We start from the raw sequence: 18,082 nt of genomic DNA, 5'->3' as shown, positions 1-18,082 counted from the left end.
TTCAGTTAAGATCTTACTGACCACAGTAAACGAACAGCTTACCCAGCTGTCAGGTGCATTAAACATCCTAAAATCCATGAATGGAAACATTCATAATAAACAGACTTTAACAAGGACAACATGACATTGAAACCAGATGGTGGATGGCGACTCTTTGAGAACACCAACCATGAGTGGCAAACGTTCACACATAAATTTGAAGTGAATGTTACATGAATTTTCCAGCTATTTATTTTTATTATTTGAGAGCATTGAGGTTATAATTCAAACATGTTCTGTTAGGAAATGAATTATCAAAATGTAGTTTAAAAAAAAAGTATACAGTCACATATATATATATATATATATATGTATGTGTGTGTGTGTGTGTGTGTGTGTGTGTGTGCATATATATATATATAAACAATATTTATGTGTTTATATATATATATATATATATATATATATAGCTTATATATAAACAAGGAAGAAAAAATATTAAAACTTTTATCATTTATATTTGGAATCAATCCTTGCCAAAGTAGCTACTGTGCACCTGGGAAGAATTTACTTTAATTGTCCAATTGTGTAAAATTTGCAAGGGTATAAGTACATAAATATATAATCTTCCCGTGCTTTGATCATAGCACATACAACTTCATTTTCACTCAAAATACATTGACTTAGCACCAGTGCTCCCAGGTAAAATAGGTTGAAAACAAGCGTAAAATAGTCAAATGCAATTAAATTAAAAAAAAAACCCAAAACAAATAAATACATGGGTTAACATGGTGTAACTGAGGAGTTCAAATCAGATTGCCTTGCTGATTGTAATGATCACAAAATCATTCCTTAACGTGTGAGCTTAAAGAGTGAAACAGGCACATCCAATCTTGACATGAGCGTGGGGAGGGGGAACAGTCACGACATCACGTGAGAAAGGCAATAATAATACAGTGATATGTTTACACTCGTTGTACTGCAATCAAAACACACATTATTACAGTTCCCTGTTTATTGCACAAGGGACAGAAATGTTCTTTAAAAGCATAACAAATAATGGCAACGAAAGAGGAGATTACAGTCACTATAACAAGTGTTCTTTAGGAGTCCTGCCATTCCTGACTCCGTGTCCGATAGCCTCTGGAGAATGGAGAGGTCGAAATGAGAAATCCTAAAACTGGGAGCTCTAAAACTAGCGTTTTCAGTTACAAGTGTTAATATAAATAAAATGCATACTACAGTGATCTTTTATAAAAGTTTTCCTGTAAATAATACAGAGGTACAATACAATACAAGGTAAAACCAAATGCCATTACAAGCCTATCAATATACATTTTCCCCCTTTCGCTTTTCTCCCATTTTTTTGTTTCATAGCACAACCTATCGTTTCTATACACTAGCAAGTTAGTTGCCGTTTTAAAGTATGGGTTCTGAGCAACATCATCAAATTAAAGGGGTAACGAACAAACGAACGCATGATGCCACTAAGAAATGAACCCAACAAGCTCAATGCTGTCATCTGCTGAATAATAAGGTTTGAAGCTCATCTTCGTGCTGCAAGGATCACACAAGTTAGAAAAGTTAGAACATCAACAGAAAGGGGGAGGAATACAAAAAAAACTTTGACGGCCCTACACAACACAGAAATGTGTTGCCTCCAAGAACTGAAGACGTTTCAAATACGCTCTATACACTGTTAAACATAGTCACTTCTACTTGATAAACATACAACGTCTCGGAATTCGTCGGACAGTCAACGTGTTTTCTTTGTATTGTCTAGGATTGAACATTGAGAAGACTCTCAATCAAAGGGGCAGCTGGGCGTAGGATGAAATGTGGGATTTTCAAAAGCTTGTTTTGTGTAGCATTTACCCTGAACACAGGGATGTTAGGCCACCTAAAGTCGCCTAAACCTGCCCATTGTGACATCACAAAAACAATACTGAGCTAACAGTATAATGGCGGGAAATGTGCTGTTTAATACAATATGGAAATGTCTGTTTTTTAGAATTAAAACGAGACGCCAGCTAGTTTGCGCTTCTTCGAAAGGCTGGTTTCAGAAACGAAGGCAGTGGCCCTCAACGTCCCCTCACCCTCAAAGGGAACTATGAAAATGCAAGTAAGGTCACCTGTGGTGTTTAGGATGAGAGAAAGGGTGGGGAAGTGTCACTATGACCTAAAGCTAACAGTCATTTACGTGATGTAACAAGTCCATTGTTTAATCAGGGTACATGCAGGGACAGTTCTCTTAACCTAAACAACAACCCGTTCAACAAATGCCTCACAGCCACACCTCAAGCACAAGAGATGAGTGAGAATAAAAAGGAATGGGGGTTTTGGCACCTCCGAAAGCCTTGGCATGAATCTCCGAAACAAACCGCGAGTTCTGCTTCCCCACTTCCCACCACTATATAAAGGGCCCCGATGGCATACCCAAGAAGTTGCTGCTCATGTTCTGACCAGAAGAAGGTGCCGAACTGTTCCAGTGGACCTTCTGATGGTGTCTTAAGTTGGATTTGCTGGAGAAGCGCTTATCACACTGCTGACACGAGAAAGGCTTCTCCTTGGTGTGGATGCGGCGGTGGCAGATGAGCTGGGTGGACACCCGGAAAGCCTTGCCGCAGTCCGGGCACTGGTAACGCTTGGGTTCTGTGTGGATGCGTCTGTGGTTTTTGAGTGCCATCAGGTTGGAGAATTCCTTCTGACAGGAGTTGCAGAAATAGGTGCCCATCTTGTGGCTGTTTTTGTGATTCAGAAGTGAACTGGCGTGACGGTAACCGCGGCCGCACTGATCACAGACGTGCGACTTACACCCCACCTCACTGCGACTCTGCTGTTGGTGCTGTTGTTGATGCCCAGATGAGCTGCTGCTGCTGCCACTGGGGCCGTGGTGTGATGGGTTAAGCTTTGGGAGCCCATTAGGATCCAGGCCTTGGGCCTGCATCAGCGTAAGGTCAAGCCCAGAGCCCCAACCCACATCAGAGCCACTGGACGAAACCCCAGGCTGTTGCGACGTTTTTGGAGCACGGCCGTGTTGCATTTCCAAGTGGAGCCGGAAGCTGGCCTGGGTAGGGAAGCTCCGCTGGCACAGAGTGCAGGCAAACTCCCGCTCTTTTTGGTGCACACGGCGGTGATTTTGCAATTGGGAGGAGACGCGAAAAGCCTTGCCGCATTCTGGACAGCGGTGCCGTCGAGTTTCCGAATGGATGCGGCGATGGTTCTTGAGTGCGAGCAGGTTGGAGTAGGTCTTGAGGCACACAGCGCAATGGTAGATGCCGACAGTGTGGGTGTTTTTGTGATTAAGGAGTGAGCTGGCATGCCGGTAAGAACGGCCACACTGGTCACATCTGTGAAGACAGAGACAGGGGAGAGACAAAAAGTAAATCTCACCTGCTCGTTGTCCTTTCAACCCCTTAATAGTTAGTAGCCTAGATTAGTTGAAAGTAACCTGACAACATGTAGCTGACTTCTATGATAACTGCATTGACGGATACACAAATACAGGTATATGATCTTGAATCCAGCTGCCAAAACTCAAAAACCTGGCCCAGCTTGGAGAGGATAGCTGGAATAACATTGCCTATCAAAGGCAGTGAATAAATTATTAATATAATAATATGAACTATAACTCCAATTGTGTTTGGTGTTAAAACAAAGTCAGTGGTACAATAATCTATATAATTTATGGTGGTAAAAGATGAACTGTAGATGCTTAATGAGAAAAATGTACTGCAAATCACTGTTTTCAAACTCCTCATTAGTATAGAAAAACTACACACAAGAAGCCTTCTTAAATTCTTGTCGGTATAAAACATGGAAAACAAGTGGAGTGAATTTGTTTTCCAAGCACAAAGCACATGTAGTGAAGGAGTAGGTTTTGTTTAATTTTCTTACAGAGCATGTGAATATATGAATGTTTGTTCTTTTCATGTTTGTAATATGTTAGTTTGGAACTTGTGTGTTAGTATTGGTATGCTGGCACATTTCTAAAACTTTTTTGCTTGATATTAATAGCAAATGGAGCAGAGATTTTAGTTTCAGTATAATAGCAAACAAAGCTATATTTATATTATTTAGTAAACATGCATTTAAGAAATGGATGAAAGTCCCATAGTTTGCTGAACTCTGTTGGGCCCAGATCAGTTTTTATTCCTGAAAGCACAACAGCTCATGTAAGGAGGTCAGTATGAGTACTTATGGCAACTGAATGTTCAAATGGTAACAACAGTAAACTACACCAAACATTCTAGAATATTCTCAATCAGATCAATTAATAAGGAGGGAATCAATGATTTGGTACAATACACACACATCTACCTAGTAATTACATCAAAATTTAGCCATTATATCAAGACATCCTTACAATCTAGAGCATATTGCTAACTGAAAGCAAAGGGGGGGTAACTTATCTGGTCTCCACTAATCATACTGTCCAAACTTCAGAAAAATCCGAATTCCGGCACGCGTATGGTCCCAAGGAAGCCGGATTGGAGATCATATACCTGTAATAGACATGTAGAAACCTGTGGTCTTTACTAGTTCACTTCAAAAATCACGAACAACAGACGTAAACTCACGTGAACCGGTATTCCTCTCCCTCTCTTGTGCTTGAAGTGGCCTTCCTCACGCCCTCCTTGCCTACCTGGTTGTCCCCGCAGCGGTGCCTGGCCAGCCCAGAACGACCCTGGAAGCTCTTCCCGCAGGTGGGGCAGCCGAAGCGGGTGTGGCCCTCCTCGTGGACTCTCTGGTGGTTCCGAAGGAAGCGGGCCAGCCGGAAGGCCTTGCCACAGGTCGAGCAGATATGCCGCTTCTTCTGCGTGTGGATCCGCATGTGATTGCGCAGGGCCATGTAGTTGGTGTACGGCTTGTCACAGTACGAGCAGTTGAAGTTGCCAATTTTGTGTGTGTTTTTGTGGTTCAGCAGACTGCTAGCATGCTTGTAAGAGCAGCCACAGAGGTCACAGGTAAAAGGGCGTTCTTCACGCTCTGGAGACCCCAGGTCACCTGTGTCCATGCTCATATTAGAGCTGTTGAGGGAGGCAGAGGAAGAAGGAAGCTGAGCACTGCAATTATGCGAGGCCAGATCTGTGGTTGTAGTAAAGACTTGAGAGCACCCATCGCATTCGTATTCAGTTGGAGGAGGAGCCGGCTGCATGCTGGGACCAGGAAGGGGACCAGGAAGATCTTTGCAGAGCTGGTTGCTGGTATGTGTTTCGAGCTGCCTCTGGTTCCTGAAGCCCCTACCACAGTCATTGCAGGAATATTTCTTAAGAGCGAAATGCATTCTGAGGTGGTTCTTCATTGCCAGTCGATTTGGATAAGTGGAGTTGCACACGTTGCAGTGGTATTCACCAATTTTATGGAGGTTCTTATGATTGGCCAGACTGCCGGCATGACGGTAAGTGCGTCCACATTGATCGCAAGCGAAGGGTCGGCGACCGCTGCCGTCATCAACTTGCTGGGCCCTAGCCCCTGCATATGGTTTCTTGAAACCTTGAGGTTGACCATAATTGGTGTTCACAGGAGGATTCTGAATTTTGGGGTCACCCATCCGCATAGCTTGGAGCTGCGATGGGCCTCCCTCATAGCGGGCACCATTGGGATGAGCCATGCTTTGAACCCGTTGGTCTCGATCTCCAGTCTTTGCTCTGTGCTCTTCGTGTAGCCGTAGATGGTTTATCAACTGCTTCTGAATCTTGAAGGCTTTCCCACACTCCTCACACTTGTGCCTGTGAAGAGACAAAAAACACACAAAAACAAACAGATAAGAAAGCAGTGTTAAAATGCTCTTCCAAAAAAGAAAGAAAGAGAAAAAGGGAAGGTCCCCTTACAAATACAAAGATGACTACACAATGCTCAAATGGGGTACAGACGTTATGAAATTCAGACTCAACTGTGTGTATGCGTGTATATCAGTATGAGTTATGTTTGTTGCCCTCGTCTTCTCTAATGGGAGAAATCACCAGTGCACACTGCCTTGACACTCAAAATTTCATTAAAATCTACTCATTCAGTGATGACCTGGGTAATCACATGAGTGGGGAACTCATGATAATACATAAGCATTCAAAGTATGCAAAGAGAACTAAACAGTTAGAGTATAATAGGGCACATGCAATGCTGGCTAACCTCTTTAAGTCAAAATGAGTCCTCTGGTGGTTCTTGAGAGCCAGTAGGTTGTAGTAGCGTTTTTGGCAGACAAGGCAGCGGAAGACCCCAGTCTTGTGAGATTTCTTATGGTTGAGCAGGGAGCAGGGGTGTCTGTAACTCCTTCCACACTGGTCGCACCTGTGGGGCCGATCATCAGAGTCTGGCATCTGCCGAGGGTCTACAGGGCCCCCGCTGCCACTGGTACCAGCACCACCCGTCATCCCTTTAGCTCCATTCATAGCCTTGTTCAATGCCCCCACTCTCGCCTTGCCTGGACACAGGTGAGTGATCAGCTGATGGCGATCTGCAAAGAACATGCCACAGTCAACGCAAATGTGGTTCCTGCCATCCATTTTGCCATTAGAATTAGAGCTAGTGCCACCCAAGCCCTGTGCAGATCCATGTGGCCTGGGAGGTCCGTGGACTAGCTCATGGTTAAGCAAGTCCTGCTTCCTGCTGAAGCTCTGGCCACATGTGCTACAGATCAACAGACTGGCTGTACTACCCTCTTGTCGCCTCCTCCACTCTTGCTCACCAATTGGAGAGAGGGCAGAGGAGGGTCCTGCCCCCTGGTTAACCCCATGGCTTCGTAAGTGGCTACGAAGTGCCCTCAGGCTGGCGTAATGGTTTCCACAGACCGTGCACTGGTAGACCTCTCCGTCGTCATCGTCTTTGTTATCCATTCTCTTACTGCCGCCCTGGGAGTTGTCTTGAGGACCTCCAAACTGCATCTGGTCATGACTACGTCTCTGGCGAGCACTTTCTTTGAGATTGGCACTGCCTGCTGGCAGGGAGGCACCACCAGGACTATGGAAGCTCATGTTATTAATGTAACCATTGGTCATACCGCCTTGGTTGACACTGTTTACTTGACGATGGTTTTGTGGAAGAGGTGAGTGACCAGAATTGCTTTGGGCAAGAGAGCCATCGAATCGGTCATGGAATTCCAGTGAATCCAGGCCACTGTTATGGGAACCGTCTGGGACGAAGTGCGCTGCATCACCGAGATTACCGGGCAGTGAAATTGGCGTGGTTGCACCACTCTCCTGATTCTGAGAATGTACAAAGCCTTGTTGAGAGTCTAGCCCTGTCAGTGGTTCAGAGGAAAGCCAATCTCCCTCTGTACCCATCGATTGTGAATTTGACCGGGTTTTGTGACTACGGAGGTGGCTATGAAGTGCTGCTAAGTGGGGATACTGCTTACAGCAAACAGTGCACTGATAATGACCAGTTTGATGGGAGCGTTTATGATTAACTAGACTCCCAGCATGTCGATAGCTTTTCCCGCATTCTTGGCACTTAAATCTACGTTCAGCATCATCAATGGCTGCATTCTGCTCCTGAGACCTCGTCTCACCATTGGATGATGATATCGACGGCTGAGAGTTTGAAGCCAGTCCATCAGAATTTAAAATAGAAGGGCCGTCTTGAGCATGTGTTGTGGTGTGAGGGTCATGGGTGAGATAATGAATTTTAAGACTCTCTAAGTCAGGATGTCCCACTCCACAATATGCACAGGTATATATGGGATTATTAACGGGAGGGCCTAGCATTGGATCATAACGCTTGTCGGGTAACGGAGGCAGTGGTAGAGGGTCGCCTAGAGCGGGTGTGTAAGGGTTCACCGCTGGGGAGCGTACAGAACTAAGATTATGAGGCACTATCCCTGGGAAACTACGTGTTAGCCCCAACGAAGACGATGCAGCATTGTGTAACAAAAGGTGCTCTTGAAAGTCATTCTTATTAGGCAAAGCAATTTGGCAAAGGTGGCAAAAGCTGGGTGCCATGTCATTATTCTGGGGGCCAAGGGGGCGAGGGTCAGATGGTGCGTCAGGCACAAGGGACCCCATGGACATTCCAAGGGGCTTAAATTTAGAATGAGTGCGTTCGTGGGCATTAAGAGCTGCAAGGTTATTGAACTGTTTGTAACAGATATTACACTTATACGTGCCCTCTTGATGAGACTTCTTATGGTTTACCAAGCTGCCATGATGACGATATGTCCTGTCACATTGGTCACATTTGAAAGGTCTGTCCCAGGCATCTTCAGATCCTGGAGATTTTTGTTTGTCATGGTCATGGCCAGGCATCATTCCACTATTGTTTAGATGACTCCTGAAAGCTGCGTCAGACAGATCTTGTGCTAGATTGTAATCCCTGTCTTCGTCGACATTGTCATCGTTCTCCTCTTCAGCTTGGGCACTTGGAGACAGGGTGTGGATGCGGAGGTGGTTTTTGAGCGCCACTGCATTGGGCAACGTTCTGGTGCAGACCGGGCACTGGAAGGAGCCCATCTCATGAGTTTTCTTGTGAGAAGCCAAGCTACTGGCATGCTTAAAAATGCGTCCACACTGCTCACATTCAAATCTGCCATTCTCTTCTTGATGATAGTGTGCTTTCATGTGCTCCAGTAGGCTAGGTGTACTCGGGCAAATGATGTCGCATTCTTTGCAAGGGATACCCTTGGCACGATTCATATCATGCATAGCCATGATGAGAAAATTGAAATGGAAGGGGGAAATGTCCACATAAAATGATCCTCGAACAAAGAAGAAAAGGGGGCAATGTGTGATGTTCAGCTCTCTGCTTCTGTAGTATCAGCCATTTTACCTGGGTGACAGATATTCTCTCCAATCAGCCTTTCAATTCCACTCGATCACAGCAGTTCAGAGAGGGTCTGGACAGTTGTGGGGCATCAGAGGAAAGCTGAGAAAATACAAAAAGAAACAAAATTAATTTAATTAAACAATTTATCTATATTCACCATTTTTTTAAATCAGAAACATTTTATAAATCTAAATACTAGTTTAAACATCTTAACACCAAATGTGTAGCAAGCAGCTTCATTAAGAGTAATCACAGACCTTTGACAAAAACCTTTCACAGTGATAAGACATGTGGCCACATTATGTGATGTTAGCTTTGACACATTTGATCTCACATTTAGGTCATATGACAGACGCACAGGTTCAAAGCTGCTGAAAATGAGCCAACTTTGTGTACCTGCATGTTGACGTCAACTGTACACAGCATGGCTGATAACTCAGACGTCTTTGTTGACACAGCCACAAAGAGCAGCGTAAGCAAAGCTTTACCAAGGGTAAGTAAACTAAATTAGAGATTATCCACAATGCATATAGGAAAGGCCTAAAATTATGAAAGAATATGTATTCAATTTGTGAGTGACCACCTAGATGATCAAGCCAGCTTTTTGCAAAAAGTACTCTAAATATATCAAGCAACTGCATGGTGATTTGGGGTTATTGCAGTCTTGGGACCTCAGAGAAATGCAGTTACTAAAAACACACAGTCATCCAAATAACACTGGAGTAACTGAACTAAAGCAGAAGGATGGTCATCACAAATTCCTTCTTTAACTCAGTAGAAATGTCATGCAAGCATTTTATGCAAGACTAAAACATCAATGAACCAAAGCGCTTTCGTAAACAGGATGCTTGGGTCAAAATATCTCTAGGCAAAATTGATTAACAGATACTCACTAATGACTGTCTCACCACTGAGCTGTTTCTACGTTTCACAAAGAATTTCAATGTAGATTGAAAATCATTGGCTACAGCTGAAGTGAGCAGTTTGAAACAAGCAACCAGAAATTATGCACCGTCAATAAGAGCTGTCGATTTAAGACTATGCATACAATGCAACAAAGTTAAGCAGAATTAAACTTAATGCAAATGTGCAATGCAATGCAATGCCTATGAATGAGAATGCAAATGGTGAAGATTACTATCTGCACCCTAATACAACATAAGACTACAATGCCTTGTCTTCTCTTGGCACTTCTTTAGCTAGTCTGCTGATATAAGAAACCCCAATGCCACATTCATGTTCAGATTCATTACACATTATATGGCATGGCATTTGATTAATGAGGATTTTTAATTTAAACCCACATTTGAGATAAGGTTTTGCCAGCACATCGGATCCAAAATTAAGACTGATTTTATTTCATTTTCACAAAACTATTTCAAAGAGGTTAAAACAATCAGATGTGCTCTTCAAAACACGTGCGTGATTCTTATTTTCTCCTGCTTTCAGGGGCCACTAAGTGCCAGTACTGCATCTAAAATCACTTGCTCAAATGAACTCCCTGCCATGTGCATCACTAAAGCAAGTGAAACTTGGTTTACTTATTTTGGCAACTTGTGCTCCAATCTAAATACAGAACCAGCCTGATCCGAATCTTTGTAGCTGGGAGCTCAAAAAAGGGTTCAGTGTGTTTGGCGACAGTGCAAAATAAGTGCCACAACTTTTCTTTTCTTGGTAAATTGTAAATCCCAGCATTATTCAAGTGAAATTTACTTTAAGAGAACTAAATAAAATGCATGACCACAGATTCACTTGAATTAGTCCCCACTGGGCAACAATTTGTCTGACCACACAACTGGAATGAAAGATACCGTGCTCTTTTACCACACAATGGCCATCAGAAAACTGAAACACTAGAAAGCTCAGCTGGATTATTTTCCTGCCTCTCTCAAGCCTGTTGTATGGCATTATTCCGCTGTCAGTACAATAACTTCAATAGAGCCACCTCAACAATAACCCCCAATGTTCAGACAATGTGTGGCTGATATCAAAACCTTTCAATGTGAAGTGATTTGGCAGTAAAAGAGAGGCCAGTAAGGCAAGAACAGTCTTGTTTAGAGCTGCAACAAGGTTTATAACATTTGCATCATATTACTTTGCATAGGTCATAAGTATAGTTTGACTGTAGCTCTGAATGAGCCTGTATTTGTAGGTCACCAAGTTACTCGTGTGCATCTTACACAGGCATGTCATTTCAAAATAATATTTCATATAATCACATTCAAGCTACTAATTATAACTGTAATTAAATCTATTCATGATGATCAGATAAGTCTGTAATTACTGATTTAATATATCAAGTGAAACATAATGAAATATCCTATGAATGATTGACATAATACTGTAGTTTCGCTCTGAGCGAGTGAAATTTGTGCTACAAGTTGCAATACAGATTATGCGAAGTGTTTATGATTTGATCATCACTCATGCATAGCACAGTCTGCTGTATGTGGAATGAATCTAGTCTCACAGCATCTGTGATCTGAGTTAAGACCGTGCACCTTTAGGGTACATAACCGACCAGTGGTCTCTGACTCAAGACCATCTGGATGCTTTAGCTCATCAACGCTGTCAAAATCCATACTGCAACATGCCAGATGGGTCTAGATTTACAGAATTAAATTAATGTACAAATAGGCTACTTCCACCATGTTTGCTCATTTGAGGGTTGCACATGCAGTACTAGAACATGTTGCAGCGAAAGAATGTATAAAATCACGGTATAATGATGGTATCAGATGGTAATATCATAGTACTGAATGATTTATAACATATCTGATATATACTTGGAACTGTGTTATATATGTGACCCTGGACCACAAAACCAGTCATAAGGGTCAATCTTCTGAGATTTACGCATCAATAAATAAGCTTTCCATTGATTTTTGGTTTGTTAGGACAATATTTGGCCGAGATACAACTATTTGAAAATCTGGATTCTGAGTGTGCAAAAGAGTTGTCCAAATGGAGTTCTTAGCAATGCATATTACTAATCAAAAATTAAGTTTTGATATATATACAGTAGGAAATGTACAAAATATTTTTGTGGAAAATGATGATCTCTACTTAATATCTTGATGATTTTTGGAAGGAAAGAAAAACGGATAATTTTGACCCATACAATGTATTGTTGGCTATTGCTACAAATATACCCATGCGACTTAACACTGGTATTGTGGTCCAGGGTCACATATATGCCATTAGCATAGGAACATCACATTTTATACTGCATGACCAGTGATAAACTCGATAAACTCCAGTAGATTTGACCAAGACTTTTCTATAATATTTCCAGTCACTGGTGATAAGGATTATAAAATGAATCATTCAGACTTTTTTGTGTCAAAAAGTTAAAAGAAAAACAAATCAAACATCAAAATGGCTTGCAAGAAAGGTTTACCTACGTGACACAAAAGAAATACTTAAATCAGTAGAATGTAACAAAAAAAATTATAATTTACTATAGAAATTTTATGATTTTTATGGACTTGTAAAGTGATATTCACTTTTGTTCTTGGAAATCTGTACACATTCAGCTCTCATGAAAACTAAAGGTAAAGACTAGAATATAGAGGCTTTGTAAAAGCAGTGTTGTTTTTGACAACCATCTTAGATTTAGTCTTAGTCTTAGTCTTTTGGACTAAAATGGTTATTAGTTTTAGTCACTTCTATATGTGATAGTTTTAGTCCAATTTTAGTCGACGAAAAGTCAAGAAGGTTTTAGTCTAGTTTTAGTCGACGAAAAGTCAAAAAGTTTTTAGTCTAGTTTTAGTCAAATAAAGGGGAAAAAGTAGTCTTTCAACAAATTAATGTAGGTCAGTAAGTATTTTGCTGTTGGGTAGTGTCACTTATAAGTTCTGAAAATAGCAGATCTATAGTTCAACAGAATGTGAGCTTCCGGATCGACTATTTTTTAACCAATATTACAATAATGAAGGAATGTCTTAAAACATAAAAGACAAACAAGGATGGAACGCTAAAACGGCTTGCCATACTAGTATGGCAAAGAGCATTTAATGCTAAAACGGCTTGCCATAGCGGCAGGTACTTTTTTCGGTTTTAATTGGCATGCACAATAAGTAGAAATGTCGTGCATTTTAAACGTCTGACGGACCACCCACTAACATTTTCGTCTATTCTCGTCTTGTCAACGAAAACTCACACACGTCTCGTCATGTTTTAGTCATCAACGAGCCATTTTTATCTCGTCATCGTCTCGTTTTCGTCATGGAAAAAAGTGGCATCAACGAAATGATTTCGTCATCGTCATCGTTGACGAAAACAACACTGTGTAAAAGGTCCAATTCCTAAAAATAAAAAATAAATAAAAAACTAAGCACATAAATACACTAATGTTAATTACAACTTGGCTTTTATTTTCTTTAATCTAAATGTGTAAAATGAGCTCTCAAAACCATTATAGAATGCTATATAGCTAAAACATGTTGTATTCTAATAAATGCTGGGTTAAAAACAACCCAGTACTGGGTGAAATATGGACAAACCCAGCGATTGTGTTGTGGTTGGGATAAATGTGTAACTCAAACTTCTGGGTTGTTTCATTTAACTCAACTATTGTTTAAAAATATATGGCTATATGGCTGGCTTAAAATGAACCCAAAATAGGTTGGAAATTAAAAATCAGACATAATTACTAGAGGCATATGCAATAATCAGAAGCTGAACCTTATATCAACTACTATATCAATTATATCAAGAATAAATGTTTGTTTATTGAACATATTAATAAATGTGACCGTGGACCATAAAACCTTAAGTAGCACAAGTATATTTGTAGCAATACCTAAAATTACATTGTATGGGTCAAAATAATCGATTTTTCTTTTATGCCAAAAATCATAAAGATCATGTGCCATGAAGATATTTTGTAAATTTCCTACCATATATATATAAAGTTAGTTTTGGGTTAGTAATATGCATTGCTAAGAACTTCATTCAGACAACTTTAAAGGCGATTTTCTCAATATTTTGTTTTTTGCACCCTCAGATTCCAGATATTCAAACAGCTGTATCTCGGGCAAATATTGTCCTATCATAACAAACCATATATAAGCTTATTTATTCAGCTTTCAAATGATGTATAAATTGAAAGTTTACTGACTCTTACGACTAGGCCCACGGTTACAAAATGTTAAGATGCATTTAAGATTTTGTGTTTTCATTACTTTTCCAGCACTAAAAAGTACTGAGACAAACTGTAGACATTCAGTTCTCTTAAAAACTTAAAAATATAGTGGTAAAACACATGGGCTCATAAACAACACAAATAATCATTTGTAGCAACTTGGCTATTGTTTTCCTATTACATCCAAATATGCACACTGACACCCCCAAAACACTGTTACGATTAAAATATGTTGTTATGCATTATATATAGTTTGAAAATTAAAAATCAGACACATTATTACTAGAGGCATCAGCAATAATCAAAAGGTGAACATTTACTATTAAGCAATTTTATACATGTGTATTATTTATTCAACTTTATATCAACTATTATATCAATAATATTGAGCATATTAATAAATGTTAATTTCCAGCCTATTTTGGGTTCATTTTAAGCAAGAAATATAGTAATTTCTTAGTGAAAATAAAACAACCCAAAACAAGTGGGCCAAAACAACCCAAACGCTGGGGTTGTCCATATTTCACCCAGCATTTTTAGTGTGCATTATAAAAATATATTCACTACAGCAATTTTCTTGACATTTAAGATGTTCGTTTTCATTACTTTTCCAGCACTGAAAAATTCCCAGAGGAACTGTAGACATTCAGGTCTCTTAAAAACTAAAATATAGTGGTAAAACACATGAGCTCATAAAAAGCACAAATAATCATTTGTAGCAACTTGGCTATTGCTTTCTTATTAAATCCAAATATGCACACTGACACCCCCAAAACACTGTTACTGTTAAAATATGTTGTTATGCATTATATTTTGTTATTTCCCAATGGCGCAGCTCACAAAGAAACAAACGGGGTGGGCCCGAAACGTCTGTGGACCCCCAAAAATAACAATAATTTTCGTCAACTGGAACAAAACCTGATTTTATATCAAATGTAAGCGATTAACGCCTCGCCATGACCTTGGCCTGACGCTCCCACACCCGCTTTTTATCCGGACAAAAGCAGATGCAGATACCCGACATTCCGTGTCATTTTCCCTCCCCAGACTCACCAAATTAGACGCCGAAAGTCCCGAATCAAGCCAAAAATATCGTGCATCCAGTTGGGCTCGATATATGTTAATTATTACAGTCAAATGCGTGTGTACATCGTTCTGAGGGAAAGCAAAATTTACATCCCGACCCGTATGTTTTTCACAGGATGCGACTCGCTGTGTGCAAATATTAGCTGGTGGGCTATAGCAGCCAGATCGAGTGCGAGGGGGAAAAAATCGACTATTTTCGAAGCGTCAAACGCTTTGGACGGAATATTCGCGCTCATATTTGGTCTACCCCGTGTGAGGGTTCAAATGCGTGCAAAACATCCAGGGCTTGTACGCGATTGCATCGATTATTTTAATGTGTCGATCTGTCTGACAGCGACAAACCCCCCCCCCCCCGCAGCTAACGCGCTAGCCTCCCCTCACGATACTAGCGCTGAAAACGGCAGCAAAACAAGACAGTCTAGCAAACAAAATAAACCAGTTAGATGTTGTAAAACAGTCGTGTAGATAAATAACACCCAAACAGTTTCGATAGACGCCCGGCATACAGTGTGAAATGGTTTCTGCTTAGCTGTAAGGTCAGTGCTAGGCGGCTAGCTGCCTAGCGACACAAAGATCCGGAGGCTCGCGAGCTCTGATTCAATGAATGTGGCCATTGTGTGCAATTAAACAAACACCTTCAAGCTGCAACCACTTACCCGACTTACAGACGTGCACAATGATCAGGGATGGGGGTTTATGCTCTTTTTGATTGCGCAGAGGATAAATGGCATGTTCAGTCGCTCGCCATTATTATTTTTTTAACTCTTGTTTTTCTTCAGCGGGCGGCTCCACCGTCTTTTTCTCGGTGTATTCAGCACACTTCCTGCTGCGGGCTGAATGGGGATGGAGAGCTGCGGACGTGCTCCACCGCGTCACTCTGCGCTCATTCTCCCTGTGTTTGCGTTGGAAGTAAACATTGTCCAATGCACCGAGGATTTTTCGCTAAAATCACAAAGCAGATGTTTGCGTTAAGTGTTCCCATTATTTAGGTAGACAAAAGTCAGTGGCTGCAACTTTTTGCCCATCCACTGGAAATACCACCAACCAGAAACTACCATGGTACTACTAGTTGACAAAAAATGTATTTCAGTAACCAAAAGTTTCAGCCAAACGTTAAAGGATTAGTTTTGCACCAGCATACATTTGGTTTACAGATTGGTTTACAGGTTACAGATTTATATATTTTTAACTACAATATTTAGTGGCCAAAACCATTTGGGTTGTTATTTTTGCACATTGCATTTGCAGTTTTATTTATTGCCACAAGGAATGGATTTTAGTAACCAAAAGGTTTCAGTCAAAAGTTGAAAGGATAGTTTACTCAACATTGAATAATTACAATTCTGTCATCATTACTCACCTTCATGTTGTTCGAAACCATTTAAGAACATAAAGAAGATATTTTGAAGAATGTCAGCAATGCAACAGTTGACGGTAGCCACTGACTTCTATAAGTGTTTTTTTTTCCATACTATGGAAGCCAATGGGTACCATCAACTGTTAGGTTACTAACATTCTTCAAAATGCATAAATACATAAATGCTTGTTTCCTCTAGTCTAGTGGTTTTGTATGTTGGTTTTAAACATATAATTAAAACCTCATAAGGGCTTTTCACACTGTGCTTAACCCCGGGTTATCTGCATTCTAAACACCGCTTTTAACCCCGGGTAAAGACGCGTTTCACACCTGCAATTTGAAAGCAGTGTTAGCACCGCATTTTACCCGGGGTTATGAAACCCTGCTCCGGAGCAGGGTTAGCACCGCAATTGCGGTGTTAACCCCGCAATGCGGTGCTAAGTTTGTTCAGTGTGAAACGGAGCGGTGTTTGCTTGTTGCTGCTGGACGCTTAGCAACAGACAGCTAATCAGAAATCAGCGAGCATTACGTCAAGTCACTAACAGGAAACGCACGTGGTGTAAACAGCAGCCGGTGAGAAGTAAGTTAACGTTAACGTCAAGAACTTCAAAAGTAAGAAATGTCAAAAGAAGGAAAGCGTGTGAACTGGAGTGATGAGGAGACTGTATTGTTTTTGCAATTATGGTCAGAAAAAAATATTCAAGACAAATTTGACGGCACGGTCAGAAACAACCGAGTGTTTAAAGAACTGACTGAGAAATTAGCTGAGCCTGGGTATCAACGAACGCCCGGTCAGCTACGGGACAAACTGAAAAAAGCCAAAAAAGATTATAAAGCTGTGAAAGATAATAATGCCTGCTCTGGGGCAGAACAACAGACCTGTCCATTTTTTGATATTTTGGACCCAATTCTTAAAGATCGTCCAAGTGTCGAACCATACTTGTTGACACTGCTGCCGACTTGGGTCCCGAGGAGGAGACAGAAGAACCTGATGACACACTAGTCTCTCGAAACTTAAAAGAAATTCAAATAAATGTTCATATACTTTGCTCCTTTGTTTCTTTCTCTTGTTATTTTGTCTTTTTTTTTTTTTTTGCCTTTGTGCGCTAAAAACGGCTAAAGACCTATGCGGCGACATTTTTTTTAAACTGGTAGCATAACTGGAAGTGGCAGGTTTGCCTGCACCTTGCCGTACGTCCAATCAGGTACAGTAACACAGCAAATATGCAAATTAGAACGTAAACCCGGGGTTTAGGAATGTGTGCAGTGTGAAACGTCTGTTAATGAATACCCAGGATTAACCGCTAACCCCAGGTTTAATATAAGCAGTGTGAAACATGATTACAGATAACCCAGGATTCCGTTTATCCGGGGTTTAGGATAACCCTGGGTTAACAATTTCAAGTGTGAAAAGCCCTATAAAGTACTTCTGTAAATTTTGTCCTAAACAATATTTTATATTTATATTTATACAAATTTATATATTGATAGTAGCCACTGACTTCCATACTAGTATTTTTTTCCCGTACTATGAAAGTCAATGGGTACCGTCAACTGTTTGGTAACTAACATTCTTGAAATGATCTTTCTTTATGCTCAAAAGGAGAAAGAAGCTCATAAATGTTTGCCACCATTCCTTTAACTACACAAATGCTTATTGCCTCTAGTCTAGTGGTTTTGTGCACTGGTTTTAAACATAAAATTAAAACCTCTTAAAGTACTTCTGTAAATTTTGTCCTAAATAATATTTTTGG

The 18,082-nt window shown here is 40.7% G+C and overlaps 1 protein-coding gene across 2 annotated transcripts; it reads right to left on the bottom strand.

The window, feature by feature from the left end:
- Window positions 1-228: 228 nt before the first annotated feature.
- LOC141289249 (zinc finger protein 646) lies at window positions 229-15,798 on the bottom strand. 2 transcript variants are annotated; one of them, XM_073821345.1, is made up of 5 exons: window positions 15,628-15,798; window positions 6,112-8,838; window positions 4,560-5,711; window positions 4,392-4,484; window positions 3,192-3,331 (listed from the first exon to the last, which is right to left on the bottom strand). In XM_073821345.1, exons 2-4 carry the CDS (start codon window positions 8,622-8,624, stop codon window positions 4,406-4,408), a joined length of 3,744 nt encoding a protein of 1,247 aa, XP_073677446.1. In that variant the 5' UTR covers window positions 8,625-8,838; window positions 15,628-15,798; the 3' UTR covers window positions 3,192-3,331; window positions 4,392-4,405. The 2 variants fall into 2 exon arrangements, with proteins under 2 accessions (XP_073677445.1, XP_073677446.1); XM_073821344.1 differs by lacking the exon at window positions 4,392-4,484 and having other exon boundaries at window positions 229-3,329.
- Window positions 15,799-18,082: the final 2,284 nt, after the last annotated feature.

Source organism: Garra rufa, chromosome 17, assembly GCF_049309525.1.
Source record: "Garra rufa chromosome 17, GarRuf1.0, whole genome shotgun sequence".
In the NCBI taxonomy this organism is placed as follows: domain Eukaryota; kingdom Metazoa; phylum Chordata; class Actinopteri; order Cypriniformes; family Cyprinidae; genus Garra; species Garra rufa.
Note: the sequence above shows the minus strand (reverse complement) of the source record. Positions and strands in the feature narration are given on the sequence as shown.